This window comes from Centropristis striata, chromosome 9, assembly GCF_030273125.1.
Source record: "Centropristis striata isolate RG_2023a ecotype Rhode Island chromosome 9, C.striata_1.0, whole genome shotgun sequence".
NCBI classification, from domain to species: domain Eukaryota; kingdom Metazoa; phylum Chordata; class Actinopteri; order Perciformes; family Serranidae; genus Centropristis; species Centropristis striata.
The window spans coordinates 34539820-34565591 of NC_081525.1; the positions used below are offsets into that span (position 1 = coordinate 34539820).

The window sequence follows — 25772 nt, forward strand, 5'->3', positions numbered from 1 at the left end:
TGTGTGGAGATTAGGTTCAGATGGCACTCAGATTTCATATTTCCACAGACAAGCCCATTTTGGTTTCTGCAGACTGAGATGAGCTTTAACTTCACCCTGTTTACTTTCTGATGTCTGGCCTTGGTGTCAGTGTGTCAAAGTTATTCTCCAAAGTTGATTTTAGCTATTATGTTGTCTCCAATACACTTGGTTTCAAAGAATCAAAGATGTTAGAGAATGTGAAAAGTTTTCTTCCAGTTGTCACATGTCTTATGCCTACTACTAATTAATTCACAAAAGGAAAACCAGTCTTGTATGGGCATATGAAGGGATAAAAAGGGAAATAGGGAACCTGATCCAAAGATTTGTACACAGTAGACATGAGGCATGTGAAGGTGAGTGCATATATATAGCACTGCGGCTTTAAGATCTAAATATGTTACATTAGGAGGATTGTGCTGAGATGTCAGTGTGGTGATTGCCCTTTTTATAAATTTGCCTTTTTTTCCCAGATGAATATGGCCAGAGAAGCTCAGACATTGATTAATGGGCGCTGAGCTTCCACACTGAGATCAGCTAACATACCAGTGTCTCTGGCTCGGACGTACCTCCTGAATGATTTATGGAATTGATATTAATCTCTTGCCAGTAAATGCATTACTAGAGTTAGAATGGGGGATGAATTGATGTTTGCCAGCTAATGTCAAATTAATGCCTTGTTGCTGTTTCATTTAAGCATTACTGATTTTTTTCCCACCTACTTTTAAAGTAAGCCTTGCTATTAGTTTATGATAGTTCTTTCACAGTGATGTGTGTGCCTAACTTGTCTTTGGATTTCTAATTATTGCAAATATGTTCTTTATACCTTCTTAAAGTGAGTCCCACATACAGTATATCCCCAGAGGCGTTTAAAAGGGGTTGTAAAAAGTTTGTGGATATCTTCTTCCAGTGATGGCAATTTTTAGGGCTGAAAACACAACAACTGGCCATTCATATATTCAGTCAGCATAAAGTCCTTTCACCATAGTATGATTATATATCTTATTTCTTTAAAACATACACAATGACAGGATTGTCTTTTAAGGTAGCTATCAAATATATTGTTAAGGGTATATTATTATATTATATTTCACATGTTTAATGTAGGGCCGGGACTTTAACCCGCGGAACGTTTCTCACTGGATGAGTTTCAGGCGGGCCGATTATACTGGAGCACCAACTAGCAAAACATATAGCAGCTAGCATCTAAATATGCTATTGCTACACTTGATGGCAAAGATTGCACTGGTCTGTTGGACTTGAACAAAAATAAACAATATTTTTTTTGCTTAAGCTTATGTATTCAGTCATTATTCAATGGTATACTAAAAATCCATGTGAAAAAAATTACTTCTCACTGTTCTCAGGTCAAATATTTATATGCGATTAAAATGCGATTAATTTCGATCAATTAATTACAAAGCCTCTAATTAATTAGATTTTTTTTTTTAATCGAGTCCAGGCCCTAGTTTAATGTAAAATAGAAAGCTGAAATTCTTGCTACAAAATTCATTGGGATCTTTAAAACCCCTCTTGTGTTTGTGTTTAACTTGCCAAATTGAAAAAAAAAAACCCCAAAACATATTTCCTAGGTGATTTGTGAGGATCTTTGAAACCATTGGCAAAAGATTTAAAAACACTAATTTGTCAATGATGGCATAATATCAAAAGGCATTTTTGCAAAAAGAATTCGCACCTCTGTTTTAATTTACGACTGAATTAAAATACAATCACGGATATACATTGTAGAAGTGACGTGCCTGTTCAAAACGTGCCCGTTCCCCAGAATGGGATGATTGCTTGGCCTCCAGTAGGGCTAAGCAGTATAACAAATTTATACTGTAAACTGTGTTACTGCAATATCATATTTGACATGGTACATGGTACCTGCAGTGCACATAACACAATACTAATACATACAAATCAGAAAACACAACGACAAATCAAAAAACACAACAACAAATCAGAAAACACAACAGCAAATCAAAAAACACAACAACAAATAAAAAAAAATGTTGTGTTTTCTGATTTGTTGTTGTGTTTTTTGATTTGTCGTTGTGTTTTCTGACAGACAGACAGAAACTCTATTTTCCACTTCTATTTTGGTTAGATCATTTAAAAAAACTTTACTCGACACTGGTGTATCCCTTGTACACATACTATAGTTTTCATATTTTTTTAAAGAGGTTAAACTTGAATATTATATTCAGTAATAGTCCAGTGTTGGTCGAATGAATGTGTTTTAATCAGTGGAGGTGCCTGCCTAAAGAGATCTACTTATTCATATAATTTCTGAACTTTGGTTGTGAATTTAAACAACACAAGATTTCTCAGTTCATCTAACCAGGAGCATGGCATATTGTTTTTACAGTACCTTTAGTGCCCATATTCACGCTTGATAAGACAGTGTATATCTGAAGTATCAGTAAGGCTTATAAAATGAGCTGCTGTTTTTCATATACCTTCGGTCTGATATCTGTGATACCAATGACAGGAAGGAAATTGGAGACATAGTGTGTAAGCTCCTGCCTCCTGTATTGCATGTTAGAGAGGCATGTATATTTCTCAAATGGTCTGGAAATGGTCTCTATGACAGCCTATGTCTATTTTACTCCTCTCAATCCAGATTGAATGGCTGAAACACAGTATTTCAAGCAGACGTTTTGATTTGAAATTTATGCAGACCTATAACTCAGTGAGACTTTGCACCCCCCCTTTTTTCCTTGGTCGACAGCGATCTGCATCCGATGTACATTTTCATAAAGCACATATTTTATTTTGTTGCGTTAGTACAGCACAGAATAAAATCTAATTGGTTTATTAAAATAGACACTGGTTATGTAAGCTGTTTGCCAAAGGTATAAAACCTCATTTACATTTAGATGAGGCTTAATTCACTTTGTTGTCAGCCCTATGCTGATCAAGTCAGTGATGGCCTACAGATTTACATACAGTAGGTGTCTCAGCCAACAGGTCTTCTGACACCAAGTTATTGTAAACCATTAAAGACAATTTCCTATTTCTGCTTAAAGATAAAATACAGCATGATGATGACCCTGACTATGTAGTTTGGTACAGTAGAACTTCAATATTATGACTGTTTTCTTAAGTCATTGCAAACCTTACTCATTGCTTTAGTTGTCTGTGTAAAGAGCAATATGCAAATGTTCATTAAGCCCCATATGCAAATAGAGTTTTACTTGTTGAGATCATCTTTTTATGCTACTTAGGACAATGCAAAATCATGGTAGAGAATAGAAGATGTTGTTAATCTCTAAACATTAAGTCTGGGCCTATTGTTGTGTATTGTGTCAAGAGGCAAAGATTCATGAAAGTGATAAGAGAAGCCTAATTGTTTTTTAGAGTGAAATCCAAATGACATTCTTATCTTGTCTTGTCACATTTGTTTCGTCACACACTCCAACTGTTGACATTTTCAGCTAAGTCCCAAATTCTTTTGTGGGTGGATCCTCACAATGTCGCTGACTAAAGTACCATCTGTCTCTACAAAAGATGACACTGGCAGTGCGGGCATATTGTTTTACTGCACCTCTGGACCCTGCACCAGATGTAATTAAGCACTCATTGATTAGTCAGAGTGCTGTCTGCTGACAATGACTTGCATGGTCAAAGAAATTCCCCGGGGGTGACAAGTGTTTAATGGGGTCCATTGATAAGCACAACTCATAGACTCATCTGGCTCTACAATCAATACACTCAATACTATCCAACTTATATGGCAGACGAGAGAACAGCTCTGCACGTACCGGTATTTCTGTCTGCTAGGACCAAAATAGTCACGGCCTTTGGAGACTTCCATATTTATGTTTCTAACCTGGCTCTTGTATTTTGTTACAGCTTGTTAAACTGAGAAGATCAGGCATATGAGCATGGCAAAACTGTGATTGTAAAATATCCATTAATTCACATTTAATGAATGTCTTATCCAACCATCTCATCACAACATAACAACGGCTGAAGGAACAAAGCAATCTGCTCTCACACTTCATCAGATGTCTGAAGTCATTTAAATATTTTATAGTGAGTACATTTTATTCACTCACTATGATCTTCAGGGATTATTCTGTATTGTTTGTGCGACCGTTGTTAATTGACCCTTTCCCAAGCCCCTCTTGTAAGTGGCCATTGTCCAATCCTATGTTAGCTACCATAACAAGGCACGGGAGGCCTGTCAAGCTTTAAGGGTTTTGTTTAGCTGGATTTGCAAAGGCAGATGTTGAAACAGTGTCCACATGGAAGGCTGTTTAAAATTAGTGGGGATAAGAAGTTGGGGTCCAGTTTCTTTTTTCCTTGTCCTGGTGATCAGCACATCAGGGTGATGCTGTTGAATGTGCATTAGCATGTTAGATGTGTTTCCATTCACATAACGTTACCCTACACTGTAACAAATTGCTGTAAGAAAACAGCCAAATTGTGACAGTTACATCCTGTTTTCCATTCAAAAGGTATTATACTGTAGAAAACAATGCATTCTGGGCAATATTTGTAGGTAGCTTGCTGTTTCCCATAAAATATATATATACATATATATGATATTTTCTAAGTCTCTTCTTGTCCACATTTTTTAATGGCCGTATTTTACATAACTAACTCATTCAGTATATGGTATATTAAAATTACTGAGGTTACAGTGAAGACAGCGCTTAATTCGTAGTAATTGGCTTTCAGACAGTAATATGCTCTATTTACCAAAAATGACATTGTATACTGCAACAATATTGCAACTAGCTTCAGCACAATACTGTGTTTTAGTCTACTGTAAAATAAATTAATGAAATGCAGGATTTTACTCTAATCCAGTATGTGGTTTTATCACAGTACCATACTGTAAAGTAGATAACAGTAGAGGAACTGTAAAATTAACAGTAGAACGCTGGCAACCCTGCTGCCAGTATTTCACTGTTAATTTACAAGACAGTTGTTTACAGTGTACAACAGTGCATCAATGGCACAGTTTCCTTACCTTATGCATAACTCTCTCTGCATTGCTGCTGTAGCTGTACCGGAGCCCACTGGTGGCTCTTCCAGCTCAGCCGTTTCATTTGTACTCACCATGGACTCGCAGATTACGTGTTAGCTTGTTGTGCTAACGGCAGTTGTTTCTAACAGTATACGGTTAAAAGTTTCTGGCACTATAGGGAGTCATAAGCAAATGTTTACTTAAAACAAAACAATATATTGACTAACCTGCTGTGAAAGAACATGATTGTCCCTGTATTTCTTTGCCATTCACATTAATTGTGAAAATGTGGGGTGCTCTTATTGGGACTTGTGAGCTTTACCATTGATTTGAATGTCCTCTTCATTCATAAAACTTCCTGACAAATGATATTGTAAATGTAATACTAAAGTGTAAGCTGTAGTCCTTGCTCTCTTTTTCTCACTGATATTTCAGAAGTACAGAAGTTTGCTATTGTTTCTTTTGGAATATGACTCACTGTCATTGTTCAAAATGCCACAGTGCAAAAGCTTGACAGGCCCACCAACAGTAACCAACAGGAATGGCACTTTGTGAAGTCCATTCTGCAGTACAATATCTGACACACTATCAACTATAAAGTTAGAGAAGTGAACGCTGAACACTGGCGTGATGATCATCAGAGATAAGTAAAAGTAGGGCAATGCCTGTGTTTATGGTTTAAAAACGGCACTTTCTCTTAATTAAGGTTTCCACCTCTGACATTAAAGACCTTATAGAATCACTCAGGCACTTCATGGATTTGGTGTGCAGCTTTTAAATCACCCCTCAGTAATGATAATTGATGAAGAAATATTTTTTTCTATCGTCAAGATAAAGAAAAAAGTAAGAAAAAAAGGCTGCCAGGAGATAAGTAATGAGGATAAATGTTGAAGAAAATATTTCCACTGTTCACTGATGATGAAGGTTTCGCAGTTGCTTTTTTTCCCTTTAATTTTCTCGTTCCTTTCTTCCAACAGTGAACAGTGTATTTAATCTGTCCAGCCTTATCTTCTCCAGAAATGGTCATGTTGCAGTTGCACAGTCTCTCTAAAGAATGACTGATTAGAGTCGTAGCTAAAGCAACATTTACAGAGCAAAGACAGAGAGATAGAAACACAGAGCAAGAGAGAGATGGCTGGGAAGTGGGAAAGAAATAAGGAAGTACAGAAGAAAAGAATAATATGAACACTGGGGGGAGGAGGGGGTGGCTGGTGGTCTAAAGCTGGTTGGGGGAGAACGCAGTCAAGCTTGTCAGAAGATATTTATATACTCCAGAGTGCCCCATGAATCAGGATAGTTGAGTTTCCATTGATTAAAGAAGAGGGAAACGTTTTTACAATCAAGCTAGATGCTCAGAATGAGTGGCTTTTGAGAGGCCCGAGCTTGCCGCAGTATACAGCTCTCTGCCTCACCTCGCCTCCCTCTTTGATGAAACAACCAGAAGGAGAGGCAGGAGAGGATGGAAATACACATTTTCTACTTTTCTAATATTATTCAACATGAATGTTATTTAGATATTCTCCCCCACACATGAAGACGTTACTAAGTATTGTGAATTACAGTCATATGGCCTTTTGATTGTTTGATTTCGTAGTTTTACTGTATTTTTTTGTACAGCTCACCAACCTTAGATTGCTCTAACTCTTATGGGCTTTCCAAAACAAGATCCATTCGTCTGAGTGGGAGGGAGCACTCCTGACATCTGATGTATTGAGAGGCACTCCCAGTCTCTCTGTCTCTCTTACGTGTCCTTGGCAGCGGAGAAGCTTCACTGCTCAAATCACTAAATGGCCTCTCCAGTTTCCCTTTTAGCAGTTTCTCTCCTCTCTCTTTCTTTTAAGTCAGGAGTAGAGTATGGAGATAAATTTGAGTTGTCTAGGGACTGTGGGCAAGACCATTGCTTTTGATTTATGCTATTTATTGGCCATTTGTATCCATAAGAGATTACTCTTTATTATTATAGTGTTTTTTATTATCATCATGTCCTATCTCTGGCTTTCTTCAAGCATATTTTGTCAGCTTTATGTCCCTTTTTGAGCCATTTCAAGCCATGTGAGTTGGGATGTGTTATAGTGGTTTGACCCTGGGGGAAGCTTCCCAACAGGGGCATTGCTAAGCTCAAAAACTTGCATGCAGTGTCTTTATCACCTTATTCTTGGAGGTGCTGCTTGTAGAAATTATGATGATCGTAAGCCTCAGTGAGATATTGGAAGTAGCAGTTAGCTAGTTAGTCTGAGTGGCTAACCCTGGTCGATTACTACCAACAGTGAAAATAATTGGCCTTCTATTAAACAAATGCTGCTTTGTGTTTGTGTTAAAGGGATTGTTCTGATTTCTTAAAGTGGAGTTCTATGAGGTACTTATCCATAATTAATGTTTTCAGGAGTAATGGAAGTTAATTGATTATTTAGTATTTAACCACCTAAAAAAGGCCTAACCTATATTAGTTTAAGTGCACGCTATATTTATAGTGTATATGATATAAAATTCCTGGAATTTGACCGTTGGAGACCGTTGTTTTTGTCTCGCGTGAAACCAAAACTCAGTTAACTTCTGTGTGTAACTGCATCCTTCTCTTTGTCAACTTTATAAAGAAAAGAAGTAGTTATTTGTACTGAAACCATGATCTTTGTTCTAAACTTAACCAAATCATTTTGGTGCCTAAATCTAACCAAGTTTCATAGTGTTTCACAACGTTAAAATTAATTGTCATATTTTGTAATATACGAGACGGACCATTGTGCATACGTTTCATTCGCATTACTCCATCAATTTACAAACACTCCCCCTAGGCTACCTGCCTATCATTCCCACGGAAGTTTAGCTTAGTGACCAGCTGAAGGAAATATCTTGCTATCTAGTCATAGGTTAGACATTACTGTAGGTAGCACTTGGTGCAGAACAAAACATAGCTAAAAGAGAGTGCATATTGGATTTACCATCAGGTAGACACAAACAGAACTCCAAATGAATGCAATGTTAATCGGGATGTGCAAACAGGCAACTGTTGCAAGCAACTTTGTCATATTAACTTAAAAGGTAATCTTAGTGTTTAGTGTTTAAAGCTTATTTTTGCTCTCCCCAGTGGCCAAAACACCAGTTACAGATTGGATGAATAAGTACTGTGTACAACTATTTTTTCAACACTGTTTGTTATTTTTCCTATCTTAATTTGCATATCTGAACAGAACAAACACTCCAAAGGTGGTCAATCTTTACAATAACTGCACACAACAACTATCTGCCTTTATCACATGGCTTCACAGGGGCTTGACAGAGTATTCTGCCATGGGAGGTGAGAAGTGATATCAGTAGGATTGCATGAAATGCAGAGCAAATGAAACGGAGCGATAATTCCGTCTGACACTCGGGCCTGTTGCGTGCGGCCACGTCTAATCACTGAGTGAACACATTGGCTCAGTTGCGGTGGTCAGAGATGCTCCCTCTGCCAGGAAGCAGTACAAACAACCTCAGTTTTTGTAAGTTAATTGTTGATGGTTCTGATATGAGCTATACATAGGATACCCAGCCAGCACCTCATCTTCTCAAAATGTCACCAAATGCTAGCAGCAGAAAGCTGTTTTGGAAATTTTGAGTAATGAAAGGATTCGATTATCAACTGTATACACGGCGTGGCAGTGAGATTTGGAAAGGTTGAGGGGAGGAATATTCAGACACTGGATATTATAAGAAATAGCCCATTTTTTAACAGAGAAATTGGTATTGTTGTTACTTCTAACATATTGAAGGATGAGGGGTGACACAAACAGGTTCAACTTTGTTGTTGTTTTTAAATTTCTGCTTTAGGCTATTTTGTGTTCAAAATGTACTTTGGAACATCACTATTCATTGGCTCAGGGCCTGCCTCTAGCATCATGATACAAGTGTGTCGTAAGTGGAAATTACTGCAACCACATTTCTGCAGTGCACAAGTGATGCTCGCGCATACGGCTCCAGTGATTCATCCAGTAATTCATTTCTAAGCAATTCCTGACGCCATAAACACAGTTTCAGAGCAGACGTCTCATTTTTCATCCCAGTCAAGAGCGTACGGTTTGGGAAAATGGCAAGGATTTGTAATGCTTTACCAGTTTGTGTTTTTCAAGATGCCTGTGTTTATTCTGCTGATTTATTTAGAAAACCTCTCAGTGAGATGAGCTTCATTGATGTGCCAGGGTTTGTTTGATAACACAAATTCATGTACAGAATATGCTTATACAGTGAAGGGTGAAATACTGATAGGAGCACAATTTTGATAGAATACATTTTGGTCTGAATCCAGGCAGCTATCTTGTAGGTCTACTGCTCAAAGTAAACAGTATTGAAATTCACTCCTCAGGGGCAAATGCTGTTATCAGGAGTTTTCTGTGGACATTTCAAACAGCTCTTAATAGTGAACATGTTGAAATGTGCTCCAGTTTTTTGAAAGGCTAAAATAATATCTGTTTTAGTTCTCAAATATTTAGCCTTCTTTTCAAAATATATTTGAATATATATCTGTCTTTTTCTTAAAAAATAAAAAAACTTTCTCATTCACACTAATGGTTCCAAATAAAACTGAATATGAAATGGCAAACATTTATGCTTAACTTTTGCATTTTTCAAAAGGAGAGTTTTCTGTACCTGTATTCAGACTGTAACATTATAATATATTTTGGAAACATAGAAAATAAACTCTCAATTTCAATGAAAGTGTTTCTTGCTTAATAGAAACCTCTTGTATACAACAACATTTTGAACATATTAATAACTTATCTAGAAATTCCACAGAAAATCACATTAAATAAAAAATATGATTATTTATTTATACATACATACATACATACAAACATATACATATATATATATATATATATATATATATACTTTCATTTTAACACTCGCTGTGCAGCAGATGAAATGAAAAGTTAATTTAAGGTACAAATAGGGAAACTGCATTCATAACGTTCCTAAATCTTCATTCATAGATTTATTTGGCCACTTAAGAGCCATACAATATTGACATCATTCTACAAAGTATCCATTATAAGTGTGTTTTTAAACAAACAACAACTTTAAGTTTTAGTTCTGGTCACCTGATTAATTTATGTTTAGTACTCGTTTTTAGCTCTGTTTTGGTCCTCACCATCTCCTGTGGAAAATATCCATTCTTAGGCTGCTAAATGCTCCACCATGTTTACCAGCTAGCTACTAACTTTTCTGTATTATGGTGCTGGTCAGATAGAATACAGCAGATTTATAAGAGTTTTTTTAACCTGACAACAAAATAATATCTGTTTTAGTTCTCAAATATTTAGCCTTCTTTTCAAAATATATTTGAATATATATCTGTCTTTTTCTTAAAAAATAAAAAAACTTTCTCATTCACACTAATGGTTCCAAATAAAACTGAATATGAAATGGCAAACATTTATGCTTAACTTTTGCATTTTTCAAAAGGAGAGTTTTCTGGACCTGTATTCAAACTGTAACATTATAATATATTTTGGAAACATAGAAAATAAACTCTCAATTTCAATGAAAGTGTTTCTTGCTTAATAGAAACCTCTTGTATACAACAACATTTTGAACATATTAATAACTTATCTAGAAATTCCACAGAAAATCACATTAAATAAAAAATATGATTATTTATTTATACATACATACATACATACATACAAACATATACATATATATATATATATATATATATACTTTCATTTTAACACTTGCTGTGCAGCAGATGAAATGAAAAGTTAATTTAAGGTACAAATAGGGAAACTGCATTCATAACGTTCCTAAATCTTCATTCATAGATTTATTTGGCCACTTAAGAGCCATACAATATTGACATCATTCTACAAAGTATCCATTATAAGTGTGTTTTTAAACAAACAACAACTTTAAGTTTTAGTTCTGGTCACCTGATTAATTTATGTTTAGTACTCGTTTTTAGCTCTGTTTTGGTCCTCACCATCTCCTGTGGAAAATATCCATTCTTAGGCTGCTAAATGCTCCACCATGTTTACCAGCTAGCTACTAACTTTTCTGTATTATGGTGCTGGTCAGATAGAATACAGCAGATTTATAAGAGTTTTTTTAACCTGATAACAGCTGCCTGTTTCTGGAGAAAATGCTGATGAACGCTGTTAGAGTAAATGAAAACAGTAATGGTGCACCACAAAAAAACCAAACCAACAAGCTGTAAAATGATATCCCAGAGAGTGGATGGAACTGTAGAGTCCTGTGATAATTTCATGTGTCTCTGTAAGGGACACCTTTCACATTACACATTTGACTCATTGTTCTCATAAAAATATGAGTTAGTGCACCTTAAAGAAACACCGGAAAACTGAGTCCAAATTTCTGCTGTCTGTGCTGCTGTGGATTTAGTGTTGTTTTGTCGGATTCAATTAGTGAACTGTAGTTTTAATGTTGATTAAGTTTGGATTAATTCAGCAACTCTGGCAACGTTAGTAAATCACTAAAAGAGACATGTTTGCAAGTAATTAGCACTGGTAGACAAATGGAGACATACATACCATTGTAACATTATTACGCTGAAAGTCAAACATATCTTTCAGAGAAAAATATAATAATTGCTGAAAAAAACTTTTGCATAACATTAATTTCAGTGATGGAGCATAATGTTTGTAACAATAAAAAACTGTGTTTAACGACTTTGACTTTAACAACTTAACTCCGCTGACTGAGATTGTCTTCAGTCCTCGTGGGCAGCGTCCCATCCTATTAACCAGCGATTAAGATACAAAAATGTTTGGATTCCCTTCTTTCTAAATGAAGACATCCCAGTTATCATCTCTGCATCGTGAATCTGGCATCATCTGGAACCTCCTGCTGTGATGGAGAAACTTCATCCCAAAAAGCTCCCTGCGCTCTTCTTCTCTGATGAATTATGTCTAAATTGAATTACCAAATTATGTCTCTTAATCTCCCATATCCGATGGTATAAAAAGGGATTAGCTTTTCATAGGATGGATTTATTTATATGGTATATTCTAGAAAAAAATTGAATTTATATTTGCATTTTGTGATTTTGTCATATATATTTTTATAATGCTCTGCATCTTAATTTCTCTTAATTGCACGATGGTTGGATGCAGTGCCTGGAAAAATGATTGCTGAAAAACTCCTTGATCTTCTGCCAGGGCTTTTGAATGGCATTCAGTACTGCCTTTTCCTGCTTTTTCATTTTTTTTTTCTTTCTGAAAAGCTGGCATTGCATTGACAGTAGCAGCACTTAGTGTAATTCCCTAGATTGAAAAGCTGTGCCACAATGAGAGATTTCCTCTGCATTGCTCCTAACTGTTGAAAAACCCACCCTGGGATTTACAGACATCCTCTCTCCTCATTTGCTCAACTCCTGGATTCACTCCTACCACTTCACCTTTTAGCCTGGTAAATATGGACCAATCTGATTAGCACACACAACACTGGACTGGTCAAACAAATAAATATAGAGAAGCACCACTAGTTAAGTAAATTACAAGAGGGATTCTGGACATTAGAGATGGAGATCAAGTGTTTTAAGTCCGGGCAGTGTCCCTGCCTTAGAACAAATAGAGCCGACTCCAGGTCAAGAGCCATTTACTGCTGTACTGGATTAACTGGGCTGTACCTCATTTGAGAAACTGCTGTCCACTTTGGGGTGATTTGTTTGCTCTCGTACGGCAGGACACAGACACTGGAAAGAAAAACAGCCTGGGTTAGAAGAATACACTTGCTTTTTGTCTCGTTCTCCTGCATTTTCGATGACCGGTGTTTTCTGTTCTTCCTTTATTTTTTTTCTTGCTGACCTATTGGTTATTGGCCAGTGATTTCTTGCCTCCCTTGTTTCTCTTCTTTTCTTGAATCGGCTCCCTGTGTTCCTGAACTCATTACAGAGCAATCAGCCCCAGGCGTTGAAGTGTGCACCCAGAGGGAGCAATAACTGTAAATAAACACTACTGCAGGCTCTCCGATAACATGTTACCAAGATGATAACAGCCCTTCTTAGCAGGCCTGTTGACCTTCTCCTTGCCTTAGGCTTGCCAAGGACTCCTCAGCTCCCTACGCTTTTATCTCCTAACTCTCCTCCACCACTGGAGCCGCTGGAAAGATTACTACTGAGGAAGAGAGGAAAAGGAAGGAGGGAGTTACACCAAGAGAATATAGAGAAGAGAAAAGCAACGAGGGAGAGTGCTTAGGGAAGAAGACACAAAACAAGATAGAACAACAAAGACACGACCTGGGCAGTTGTCCCTCTGCCAGTGCCGCCTCCTCCTCTGTCTGTCCTCAGTCTTTGTGGGGCTCAACATAATTAACTTGTTAAAAGATAGCATGAAATTGGACCAGACTTGTGGCCACCAACACACAGGACACACCAAAAGCGAGAGATAAAGAGAGAGAGGAGGAGAGTGACAGACAGATGGGTAGACAGAAAGAAAGTGACAGAGAGAGAGGATGAGAACTGAGGGATGGTTGTGCCCAAATTCTGATAAAAAACATCATCCAAGCAGCTAACCCACCGTTTTAGGCGTGAGAAACAGATGAAAGTGAAGATTGCAATTCCTCATGGTTCACTCCCCAATACTAATGCAGAGTGTCTGACAGTAGCATGTCCAGAGCTGTGGGGCTAAAGCACTGTCTGGATGAGATTGATAATACAATTAAGCCAGTCGCAGTATGAATGCATCACTATGACCCATTACTACACCAACCGCTTCAGATGGAGCATACCAGTCTAGCTCTAGGGCCTTTTGGACAGAAAAAAATACAATTATAAAAGGCTAGCTAGAAAATGTGTTCTCTTTAGAATGTGCAGGCAGGCCTGTACATCATCAGATATGTGTGGGCTGCCTGCATATCTCACTGCTGTCCCCGGGCCCAGCTTTCTTCATCTATATTGAAACGAGGAGCTCACTGGAGCATAGATGGACTCATAACAACATGATTTTTTCCCTTATTGTCCCCTCTTATTGTTTGCTCTTATCCTGGTTTTGTTGTATATTAAGATTATTTTCACAACAATTTTCCACATAATGTTTACAAATACACAATCACTTATTGTGTGGCCATATAACACATCAGACACGATTGTTTTAGATATTAAATTTAAATGAAAATGTGTCTTTATATTCAGACAATATTGTGGACAGCAGAATATGCAGTCAGAGCCATGGCTTTTGAAACAACACTTTCTTAGTAAAGTGCAAGGCAGACATTTAAAGGATTCAAAACTTAGTAAAACTGTTATGTTATTATTATTGTTATGGTTTGCCGCTGAGGTGTTACTCTGAGAGCCTTGATGCTGGTTTCAGGGGATGGGTCTAATTGCTGGTAGGGGTATAAATGCTTCCACTGTGCATACTTTATTAAATGGTTATGCTTTGTGTGATAAACTTCTCTTTGTTGGCACTTGTCTGAAACAAATCAGCAGTGTTGGGAAAACTACATTTGAGAGCAATTACTTCACACTGAAAAAAGTTCAACTACAGCAAAAGTCCCCCACAGAAATCTAGTTTTGTTAACTAAAGCTGCCTCGAAAAAGTAGTTCAAACTTCTTTGCAAGCAAAAAGATCAAATTTAAAATGTATATGTGATACAAATTTAAACAAAATATAATACAAAAATCCCATGGCAGCAAAAAAGAAAAGCCAAACAACAAAATAAACTAAAATTAAAACCCACACCATTTATTGAGAAAGTACTGTCAGCTTTGGTTTGTATACAATATCCATGATTTAGACACCTGCCTTCCAGGAACTAGAATCCAGGTGGACCAGTACTGCACTGGCAGGTAACATCTAAAATAGCGTACAGCAACTTCTCATTTGTTAATAAATGCTATAAATATCCAGAGTTTATCCATAATGCCACTGTGTAAACACTGAGCACTAGACAAAGATGAAAGGTAAAGTGTTTGGTAGTGGCTTCCTGATGAGGGCATTGCCTTCTCAGCGGTCAGGAATGGGAATGGGAATGGGAAAAATGGGAATGGTCAAAATCAGTGGTACAATAGGTGGTGTACAATAGTGGAAACTACTAACAATAAAATTGTTAGTAGTTTCAGTTAATTAAACAAAAAATGGGGGAAAAAAATGTTTAACTTCTTCAATCACTATACAAATATGAATATAGTTACCCCAACACTGCAAATCAGTTACTGAACAGCATACATCACACGTGACCTACTTGATTTGTCTCAGAATGCTGAAGCTTCATATTATCTTCAGTTTAACTTGTGAGATAAAAACCCAACCTTTTTTTACAACATGAATGCACCACAAAGATATCTCTTAAAGCCACGTATTGGACAGAAGAATGAACTGCAATGACCCATAGCTCTTTAAGTAACATAATGGCATGTGAGTATTGTATTAAAGGTCGCATCATAACCATAAGTTTGCCAAACAACCAGCAGAGACTTCAAGACGTGATTGCTACGAAATGGCTTGGCCAATAAGTCCATAACTACAACTTGTCATTTTAACACTTAAATCAAGTGGGATAAATCATTTAAATTAGTAAGCTTTAGAGATCCTAATAGGAGGATTTTGTTAAGTTTTTGATGGAGCCAGGCTAGCTGTTTCACCTTGTTCTCAGTCTTTATGCTAAGCTAAGCTACCCTGCTGCTGGCTACAGTCTTAAAGTATTTACCATAAAGACATGAGAGGAGTATAAATCTTGTTGTCTAATTGTATTAAGCATTTTTCAAAAAGGCAAACTATTCCTTTAAAATGATCTTGAAAAAACCGAAGCCATCCTTTAAACAGTTTAAAAGATAGACTGCAGTTTAGTATACCTGTTAGGTAGTTAGATTGTGGAAACTTGGAGGTGACCTCTTTAATCTTGCCTGCAGATGAAGTGATAAGGCATCAGGGGAGACGGCAGGCTTTAAGAAGTCATGAGGCAGGAGATTGATGTTGCCTCTGTGACAACTTGCCTTTAGACGAGGGGGAGAGAGAGAGATGGTGAGAGAGAGGCAGAGAAAAACCAGACGTTTAGCTGCAGGTCTAAACTGAGACCCTTTCACTATGGCTGCCGCTGCTGCTGGCTGGAATCAATTCTATCTTTATCAGTCCCCTGCTTCTGTGTCCAGGAATCCTCCTCACACTGCAGCGCAGCCGGGGGGAAAACTGATGTGTTTTCCAATAATGAAATGGAACACAGCAAAAAATAAGTTTAAAAAGGTGCCTGGCTGGTCTCCCTCAGCAGTACAGCACTCTTTTAATCTCTTGTCTGGTGTTTAAACACAGTTGTGGACATGGCTATGTCAGTCAAAAGAAATTGAATGTATTAGATGGCGTGGTGTGTGTGCGTCTATGTGTGGATTGTGAATCAGTAGTGGTTGTTAATGTTGGTGCAGCAACACTAATTGCTGTGAGGAACATGAATTTTTCAAAACAAATATATTTAATGTATCTCGTCCTAAATCTTAACTGGAATTTATGAGAAAATGTGTAAGATTTAGGACTTGACAGCCAACACATCTGCTAAGTAGGAAGCACTGTAACCACAGAGTCTATTTCATTTTGAAACAACTGCCTATTACCATTCTAATGGCTGGTTGTGCAAGTGAGTTCCACCTCAGGCCTGAGGCAGGCAGGCCTGCTGCTGCTGTATGATGATCCATCTGCATGGCAGAAACCATCCATCCAGTGCATAGCTACAGGCTGCAGGCCGGCCCATTGTGTGGGCTGAGCACTGTGACTGCTCCCTCTTGTACCTCCATAATGGGATTACATTAGCCAGGTTCTTCTGCTCCCTCTCCAGCTCTCTCTTTCTCTCTCATACACACACACACTCACATACAAACACACACACATAGAGTCTGTGAGCCCATGTGTGAATGACTGACTGTCCACTTGGCCACCCCATGTTTGCACCCTGTTTACTTGCCTATGGCCCTGTGTAATGATGCAGGTTTCAAACCCATTTTCCAGACACTTTTGTTTTCAGCACAAACATATAGCATGATTCCCCACTTTTCTTGAAAAATACTCCACCTCTTGTTTTCATGGGTATGTGAGAGAGATGGAAGGAGAGGAAGAATCAGAGAAAGACAGACAAAGAGAGACAGAGGGTTTTGTTCGGGGTTTTCCTCAAGGAGAGGCTGTCATGTGTAAAATCTTGTTCAGAACCAGCAATTGTGTTTTGTTGGGCTGCACCAGAAGGGCTAAGCTGTTCGTTGGAAACCAATTTGTTAATGTCTAAACGCTGCACTAGTTTTCCCTCAAGGACAAAGATTGATATTCAACATAACCTGCCAAGACACCACTGAAGAAGAATATGGAGAGTGATACTCAAGAGGAATTATGCCAGAGATCTCAAGGACTAGAAATTGTGTCTTTCTACCTCTTTCTCATCGTCTCTCAGTCTGTACTTCATTAGCTTCACTTACACTAATACAGTCTGTCTGTTCCATAAAGATCCAAAAATAGTTCTTGACAAATCTGGTGTACTCTGCATCGCTTTTTAACATCATACAGACTCAACATAACTTATCTTTGCTTTATCTACTTAATCTTTAATGCTTTCAGAGGGCATTTCAGAAAAATCAGTTGGCCGTTTATGTTAGTTAAATACTAAATGATATGGGATTGATTAAAAGGGTCAGGCTACCAGCCTACCAAAGCGTTTGAATCTGGAGGTAGCCACCATAAAATTAAAACGGGGATCAATGGCGTGTCATATCCCTGCTGCTCCGCGGGCTGAACATGTAATTCTAACGTTGAGGCTGCAGCCATCTCTCACGTCAGGCCTTCCAGCATCAGGCTCAATAACCCAGCCGCCCATGGCTGCTGTCTATTGCTACCCATGCTACAGTATTCACAAGCAGAAGCAGACAGATCTGAGTTTAGCCGCATCTTTTGACTCTTCTGCAGAATTTTGAACTCTAGCATAGATACCATTATTGTACGCATTTTAAGTTTTATTTGGGGTTTTCATTACTGAGAGACGTAAAGGCATTCAAAGTAGAAATTTTAAAGGTCCCCTATCATAAAAAGTGAGATTTCCATGTCTTTGTGCTGTATAAATACTGTGAAATTATCAAAACTGTGTGAAAATCCTAACCTGTGGACGGATCTCGGCAGATGTGTGATGGAGGAGCTTCCATACAGCTGTTTCTATGTATTTTTTCCGATGTTATAGATGACCACTTTTTTAGAAAAATGAAATGAAGTCTCAAGAATTTTGATTTAATTTGTTTACTGCAAACTCAAACATTTAGCTCCACCTTGCTCACAACATAAGCCGTTTATTTGCTGTTGGTTGTGCACATCAGTATTCACTGTCTTAGTGCAACCACAGACAGCCCGAGGGCCTCACAAGGAGCCTATATTAGTCTTTTTTTCACACTTTCCTCAAAGACTTCAGTTGTGAATAAATTCCTGTGCTGTGACAAAGACAAACACAGTATATTGGCCTCATTTACACCCAATATCATTCTTAATTGTATGAATAATACTCAACTGTGCTCTGCGCCCAGCTAGCAGCATTTTTTTTCTGCTTTCCTTTTGCAATTACTGTGATGTTTTGTCAAATATTTCTATCATAAATAATAATAGCTAAGCCCCTGATTTGTGAAAATGCATCACAAATGAAGTAAATTATCTTCACAGCTTTTGTTTCCGTGTCATCTTGGACAGCATTTGTAACAACCTGTCAAACCTTCTTCTGGCTTAACAACATACAATAGTTTCAGTGTAACTGCAATCAGACCGAAAGATTGATTAGCATCAGTTTCAGTTTATTTCTAGTTGACTGTGTAGGGAAGTTCTATATATGACGATAATTTTAACAGACCACAAATATATTGCTTAATAAATTGCTTTCTGATAATTTTTTAACTCATTTTAAATCTTAAAAATAGAATTAAATACCCCCATGAGGAAAGTGCCCTCAGAGAGTGGTTGTGTTTTCATCATTGAATAGTGTTATTAAGACTCTGATAGGAGCTATGACCTTTGGAGGCCATTATAAACTAGGTCTAACAGGCTGTATTTGGCAGTGTCAGCTCTATGAATGGCTGTGATGTCGGTATGAGAGATGCTTGATTTGATGACACATCTGTGTGGAACAGGTGCTGCTCTGCTGTCTATCTCCTCTCTTTGTCCGTGCTCGCTAGCTGCAGCTGGGTCTGGTTCAACCCTCTGCCTGCTCTTGGCTTTATCTGCTTTCAATGGCTCGAGATTGCATTGCCAACCAGCCAAAATGCTAGTCCCCGCCTGCCTGCTTGCCACTTCTTAGCTAGCCAGCCACCATGCAAAAAAAATAAAAATAAAATAGGGCTACACGGTAACTCAGTCATGGAATCAATTATTGTTATCTTTGTGATGATATCACAACAAAGTTATATCAACTATCAAGGCTAAATGGAAGGATGAATTAAAGTGTATCAAAATCTCACATAATATGCTTCAAAAATACTTCAGCATTTATATTTGCATATTATATTAAATACAATTTAGACCAGGGAGGTTGAAAATGTAATAAAACCACCAATTGTTTTAGTTGGTATGTGCCTGAATGTGTGGTGCATCTATCCGTGTTTATGTGCATTAACATTTGCATATCGTCACCTTCCTAAAATAATGGCATTTTTGGACAAAAATGATTTTTTTGCCTAAAGCATCTCCTCATGATGCTGGCCACCAATGTTTTGTTTTTCTGAAAGACCTGAAAAAAATGACTTAGGCCATTATTTTAAGAAGGTGTCAGTATGCAACTTTGTGTACATTAAATGTATAGAAGTATATGTTTTAAGTGCTCACAGGTGTACGCCCATACTTTCTTGTGCATACATGCCGATTTTTGTTAATGTATCCAACATATGTCCGTACATTATTTGCACGGATATTTATTCATGACATTTACTTAATTTACATGTCAACTATTTTAAACTACATCTCTGTAAGTATATATGTTCTTTTAAGTCACATGAATTATTAAACAGTCATGCAAAAAAAGATCATATTTTTGGAACTCTATTTTTTCTCGAAACACTGAATAAAGGATTCTGAAGGGGATCGTTCATTTTCAGGTACAAACTTCTATTCTGGGTTTACTAGAAAATGTTTACATGCTTTAATCTTTAAAAACATATTACTTTTCTTATACTGTCTGACTGAATATCCCTATATTCATCTGAAAGTGCCCAGTCTGCTCTGATTGGTCAGCATTTCGATGATTTTTGGTGCTCTTTCACATCTGTCTATCTTTGTGCCTCTGCACCATCATTGCAGCAGTGGAATAACAGCACAGTAGCAGCACTTTCTACCCATATAGTATTGTTGTGACATTTCAACCGTCCTGACTGCTCGTTTAACGGCACAGTCTCTGATTGTGGACTATGTAGATTCTCAATGAAGTACATATGAAGACAGAAAGGCAGATCATGTGAAGTCTTCCACAGCACATGTAATTTCTACATGATAAAGGTCATCCATCAACATACAGACTTCTTGCCTCTCTTTATCCCCCTCCCTCTGACACCTCTCTGCCCGTCTAAGAATGAGTAGGTGAAGAACAACAGTTTTATATTTCAGCAGAGCTCAGACACTCCCTTAACAGTTAGAGTAGCGGTCTGCAGAGAGATTTTTTCCAGGCACCAGTGTGCTGGAATGAGACGCCACTCACCATTAGTGCTCACTGCGAAAACTGTTGGTGGATGGGCTTCAAATGTAAATACGGATCAGTCATCAGCTTATTGTTGCACAGTAACCTCTTGCAATTTCTTTCTCTCTACTTCTCGTTTATATTGTAGAGCTCCTTGTGCTGTAGTTTTCTGCAGACCTATATAAACTAATAGCACTTCTATGGGTAGCTTCGGTGGAGCAGAGCAAAGTGTGTGTGTGTGTGTGTGTGTGTTGCAAGCTGACTAGTGGATTAGCTCTGTCCAATGGCAGAAGGAGAGGGATCTACTTTGACAGTGTGGTAGTTAGCCCATCTGTCTATAATCAGCTGTGTCTGTGTGTGCGTGCTGCTGCTATGGTACTACTTGCCACCAGGTGGTCAACAGTACCCTGATGCAGCGTTGTGAGGGACATGGAGCCTTGCCGTTTCCCCCGCTTGCCAGCAAACTTAACACTTGAGCAGCTGCCTAGAGTTGACATGTATTGGGTTAAGCACAGCATTCAGTGAAAATAAGCTGTCAATACATCATTTTTCTGTGCAGCTCCAACAAGAAGGCTAACACACTTTTTTCCCCATTTCTTTGCTTTTGACTCTGACAATCATTAATTTGCGAATGTACCGCTACAGTCTCCATTACATGTGTGTCCACATATGAATCAAAAGACACAGGCAAGGCCTATATTTAGAATGCTTGTCATGTAATCACCTACTATGCTGTCATCTTATAGACAGCTTTGAGAATTGAAGCGGGGAAATACTTCCCATCGGATTAATTATACTTCCACTGATCATCTGGATCGTCTTGCTGTGGATAGTATATTGTGTGTCAGATATGGATGACTGGAACAACCCCGTCTGTTGGTCTTTCTGTACCCCGTACTTTCTGCTCTCTGTGGGTAAGTTGTGCAGATACTGTACACACAGTAATAAACCAGGCAGGAGATCACCATGATGGTGAGGCACTTTGAGTAGACACTTGGCTGTGACTTACAGATTTAAGACTTTCAGATCCTCAAATTGAATTATTGCATTTTGTTTTGTGATTTCCCATCCGTCTCGATGTAATGTTTTGAATCCACTGATTGCAAACTTTAAGGAATACAGAGGAAATGTGTGATTCTGTTATGTTGACAGCTCTACTTCATGCTAATGTAAGCTGTTTCACTGTCTCTGCAGGGAACCTTGGTCGTGTTGACTACATCAGTGAGTTTGAATTTGACCTCTTCATCCGGCCCGACACCTGCAACCCCCGCTTCAGAGTCTGGTTCAACTTCACAGTGGAGAATGTCCGGGAGACACAGGTCAGCATGCTGTGGTCCAGTGTTGTAAAGTGTTACCATTAATCAGAAAGAATCGCTTCTTTCCCAGTTCCTTTCTATCTTCCATAACACACACAGACTTCTTCTTTAAGGGTGCTAAATTGACTTAAGCAAACAATAACTAGCATGTGCAGTGTTTCTTCACACCAGTGCTGTGGAAATGTCTTGTTACTGTGAGGACTTCCAAGCCCTGTCCAAAAAATACGTTATGACTGCAATACTTTTTATGTACCACACTAAATATGGCTAAATTGCCAGACTTGCTTTTTATTTTGATAATTCTGATTGCAATCTGATTGATTTTTGTTTTAGAATTGAAATGGGACGCCCCTATAAATGACCATAATGTTTGCTTTCGGCGGCCTAGCATGAAAGGCAGTCCTGTGAAGGTACCATGAGATTAAATATGAATATTTAAGATAAAATTCATGCTCAATTCTGATCTCTAATGCACGACAACATACATTGGTTAGAAGATAGTAATTGGGCCAATTTAATAATCCTTATTTTTAAGATGATGCCAGATTATGTGTTTCCTTTGGAAATGATTGTTCAGAAGCAGTATGCTCCAGTTTTTTTTGGAAACTACTGGATGTTCACAAGGCAGAATATGTTACCAGTATTAAATAATAATATGTTTAGCTAGGAAACAATTGATGATGTCTGTAGTCTAGAGTTATACACATACAAAGTGTCCCGATACCTTCTTTAATGTCCTTCAACACATCTCAGTGCCATTAGAAATGTACACCCCACCAAAGTTTTTCCTCCTCAGAATTGAGGCAATCATCTGCTTCCTACCACACTTTTTGTCGTGGCCTTCCAGCTATTTCTGCCACTTGCAAGCTCTCAAGTCTGTGATTGGCTGACAGAGGTGGTCACATGCCACAGAGATACACTGTTTGTGGGTACAGTGAATGTGGCTTTAGGGGGATGGAGGCTTGTTCTTTAAATATAACTAAGCATGATAAGAAAAAGGTAAAACGGACAATATTGGCATTTAAGTTTGACTGCTACTGTGTAATTTGTGCGCATACAAGCTTGTCAGGCTTTGATATGAAGCAAACAAAAAAAAAGATATAAAGTTTTGAAAGAGATGAAGTGAAGATGGCCAAATATAAAGACAGTGGAAGTAAGATAGAAAGAGGGAGAGAGAAAGAGCTTGACAAAGATGAGAGGGAGAAAAAAGCAAATAGAGAGCAAGAGAGAAAAAAGAAAAAGGCATGGATGAATCCACAGCATGCTGTTGCTGCTGTCTTCCTGTAGAGTGTCCAACCCAGCCTATCTGAGGCTATCAGGCCTATCAGCCTATCTCCCCGCAGTGCTGTAGTCAGCACTAATCACATTTTATGGCTCTGAGATGAATGGGAGGCCTCGGCTTGGAGCCGGATCGATCCCAGGGCCAGATAGACCAGCACCAGCAGTCTGCAGCCCGGGCCAACAGGATATTTGCTGTTGTGGCAAAATGACAGAGAAAGTGTGGGAGAGAGACAGAGAAAAAGCGAGCTGGGAGGGAAATACTACATAATAAACGACAAAAGATTGATACATATCATGTATATGATCACACTATGTACAGTGGCACATGCGAGAGCAGGCTTACAGGTGAACAAACATTTCCAATGCACACTTCCATGCTCTCTCTCTATAGGTGCCCTCAGAAGCTTTTTTCATAGAAATCTGTTTCTTATCTGTCCAATTTCCTTCTTCAAAGAGGCCTTGTGTGAATTTAATCTACTCCAGTAGAAGGTGTTGTGGTTAAGTGCTGCCTGTGCATTTTGCCAAGGTGTGTGTGTGCGTGTGTGCGTGTGTGTGTGTGTGTGTGTTTGTATGTGTGTACAGACGCTGTGATTAGATTGTGTCTGTGTGCCTAGAACCGTCAGATTTCACATAAATCTTTCGTTTACATCCTAATAGCTGTAACATTGTTATGATTTGAAACAAAAAATAAAACCGAGAAATTAAACAGACAAAGAATAATAACACAAGTAAATAAACCAACTAAGTGTAGCTATGTGGAGAGAGGCTGTGCTATAGAGATATCAGTGGGTTCCAGGGGAGAACTGGGCTGTTGGAGTGTTTCATCCAGCTAAGCCTTGCTAACTCTCAGCCTGAGCCAGGGGAATGTGGAACAGTAAAAGCCCGTGATATTGGAAGTGAGATGGCCATTTTGAAGGAATGTAAGCTGGTGAAACAGATTTGGTCTGCCTCAATCAGCTTAGCAGCTTTGTGGAAATTGGCTTCACCATAGCACCGGTTATGATGGATGGCTGGATGGATGAATGTCTCTTTTTTGTATGTCCTTTCTTTTTTTGTGTTTTTCGAACCACTCACTTACCTCAAAAGCTCAGACCAATTCTGGTTACATTGGTTGCAATGACCGGGACCATGTGACACTGTTTGAGGTTTTGCTTGGTTTGGCATATTTTCTTGGGGAAAATGTCGAGCAGCAAATACTTTTTGCTGAGTGATTATTCTGAGTCTCTACTGGGACACAAGGAGACAAACATCTGAGAAAAAGTCTGTGTTTTACTCATTTTTTTTGGATGAGACAATAACTTAGTTAACTAAGGTACTTACTCTGTTATGATATGTAAAAAAGCTTTGCGATTTTCAAACAAGTATAGTGTATTGCAAAGAGACCAATTCTGAATTATAACTTTATAACAGATTTTTTTCTTTGGCATTTTGCTTTTATTGAAAGTGATAGGTAGAAAGGGGGAGACAGAGGGGAGGACATGCGGCAAAGGGACCTCAGGCCGGATTCGAACCCAGGTCCGCCGCAGGAAGGACTCAGCCTTAATGGTATGCGCTCTACCAGTGTGAGCCACCGGGCGCCCCAAACAGATACTTTTTATATAAAATCTAATCAAATTTATTGATAAAACACGTAAAAACAGCCATAGTTTAAGTCACAGCTGTTAGAAAGCCTTTGCAACCATGGTATACATGTTAGCATGCTAACATTAGCATTTAGCTAAAAACATCACTGTGCCCAAGTAGGGTTGGACTGATAGACAATGCAGTGTCCGCTGGCTGAACCAACATTGTGATTTAAAAGCCCCGCCCCCATCCACATCTACACCTGGGAGTGTTTGTGGTGGTATTTGTTAAATGCTCAAAAAGTAACAATTCTGATTTATTTGATAGTGCACAGACTGATTTCACAAGTGCAACTGAATGTGCACACTAGGGCTGTCACTATCTAAAGTAGAAGATAATTCAAAATAATTCAAAAGTTAAGGAAAGCACTTATCTTTACAGTCTATGTAATGCATATTCTTAATAGTGCATATAGCCCCTGTAGTGGTTTTTGTGTCCATATAATGTGATTAGTTTGGATGACTTGTGCTGACAAGTACAACCTCACAGAGCCTCTAGTGTGTAGTCTGTAGACGTCTTGTTACTTGATTAACTAGAAAAGTGCACTCAGTAGAGAGCAGATCTCTACTAGGCGTGTCTCCCTCTCCCCTCTCAAACAGGAGAATTTAAACGAAATTGAATTGTCCCTCCTATCTCCCTTACAGGGAAGATACCGGGTAACTTAACATAAACAAGGACTTGATTATCCCATATTGTGCCTTACTTTAGTGGATCATAACATATTGGGTATAGATTAGTCTGCTGATGATCTGGGTGTCCATTTTTGAGGCATGACAAAGGCCAAATGTGGCCAGCTGCTGACCAGGTAAGGCTTGCTTTTAGTCTAGCCACGTAGCAGACATGTCTTTGCAACATTGCAACCAGAAGAGGTAATTGAGCATACAGTCATAACTGTGCACAAATAATATTGAGACGATGGTCCCAGTAAAGACACATGCACACACATGACG

At 38.4% G+C, this 25772-nt stretch overlaps 1 protein-coding gene across 1 annotated transcript in view; it reads left to right on the forward strand.

Moving 5' to 3' along the window:
• The window catches only part of agbl4 (AGBL carboxypeptidase 4), a 318197-nt gene that overhangs the window by 4534 nt on the left and 287891 nt on the right, over positions 1-25772 (forward strand). Inside the window, exon 3 of the mRNA XM_059341738.1 lies at positions 21797-21921. Coding sequence (XP_059197721.1) covers positions 21797-21921 — 125 coding nt within the window. The remainder of the gene's footprint in view (positions 1-21796; positions 21922-25772) is intronic.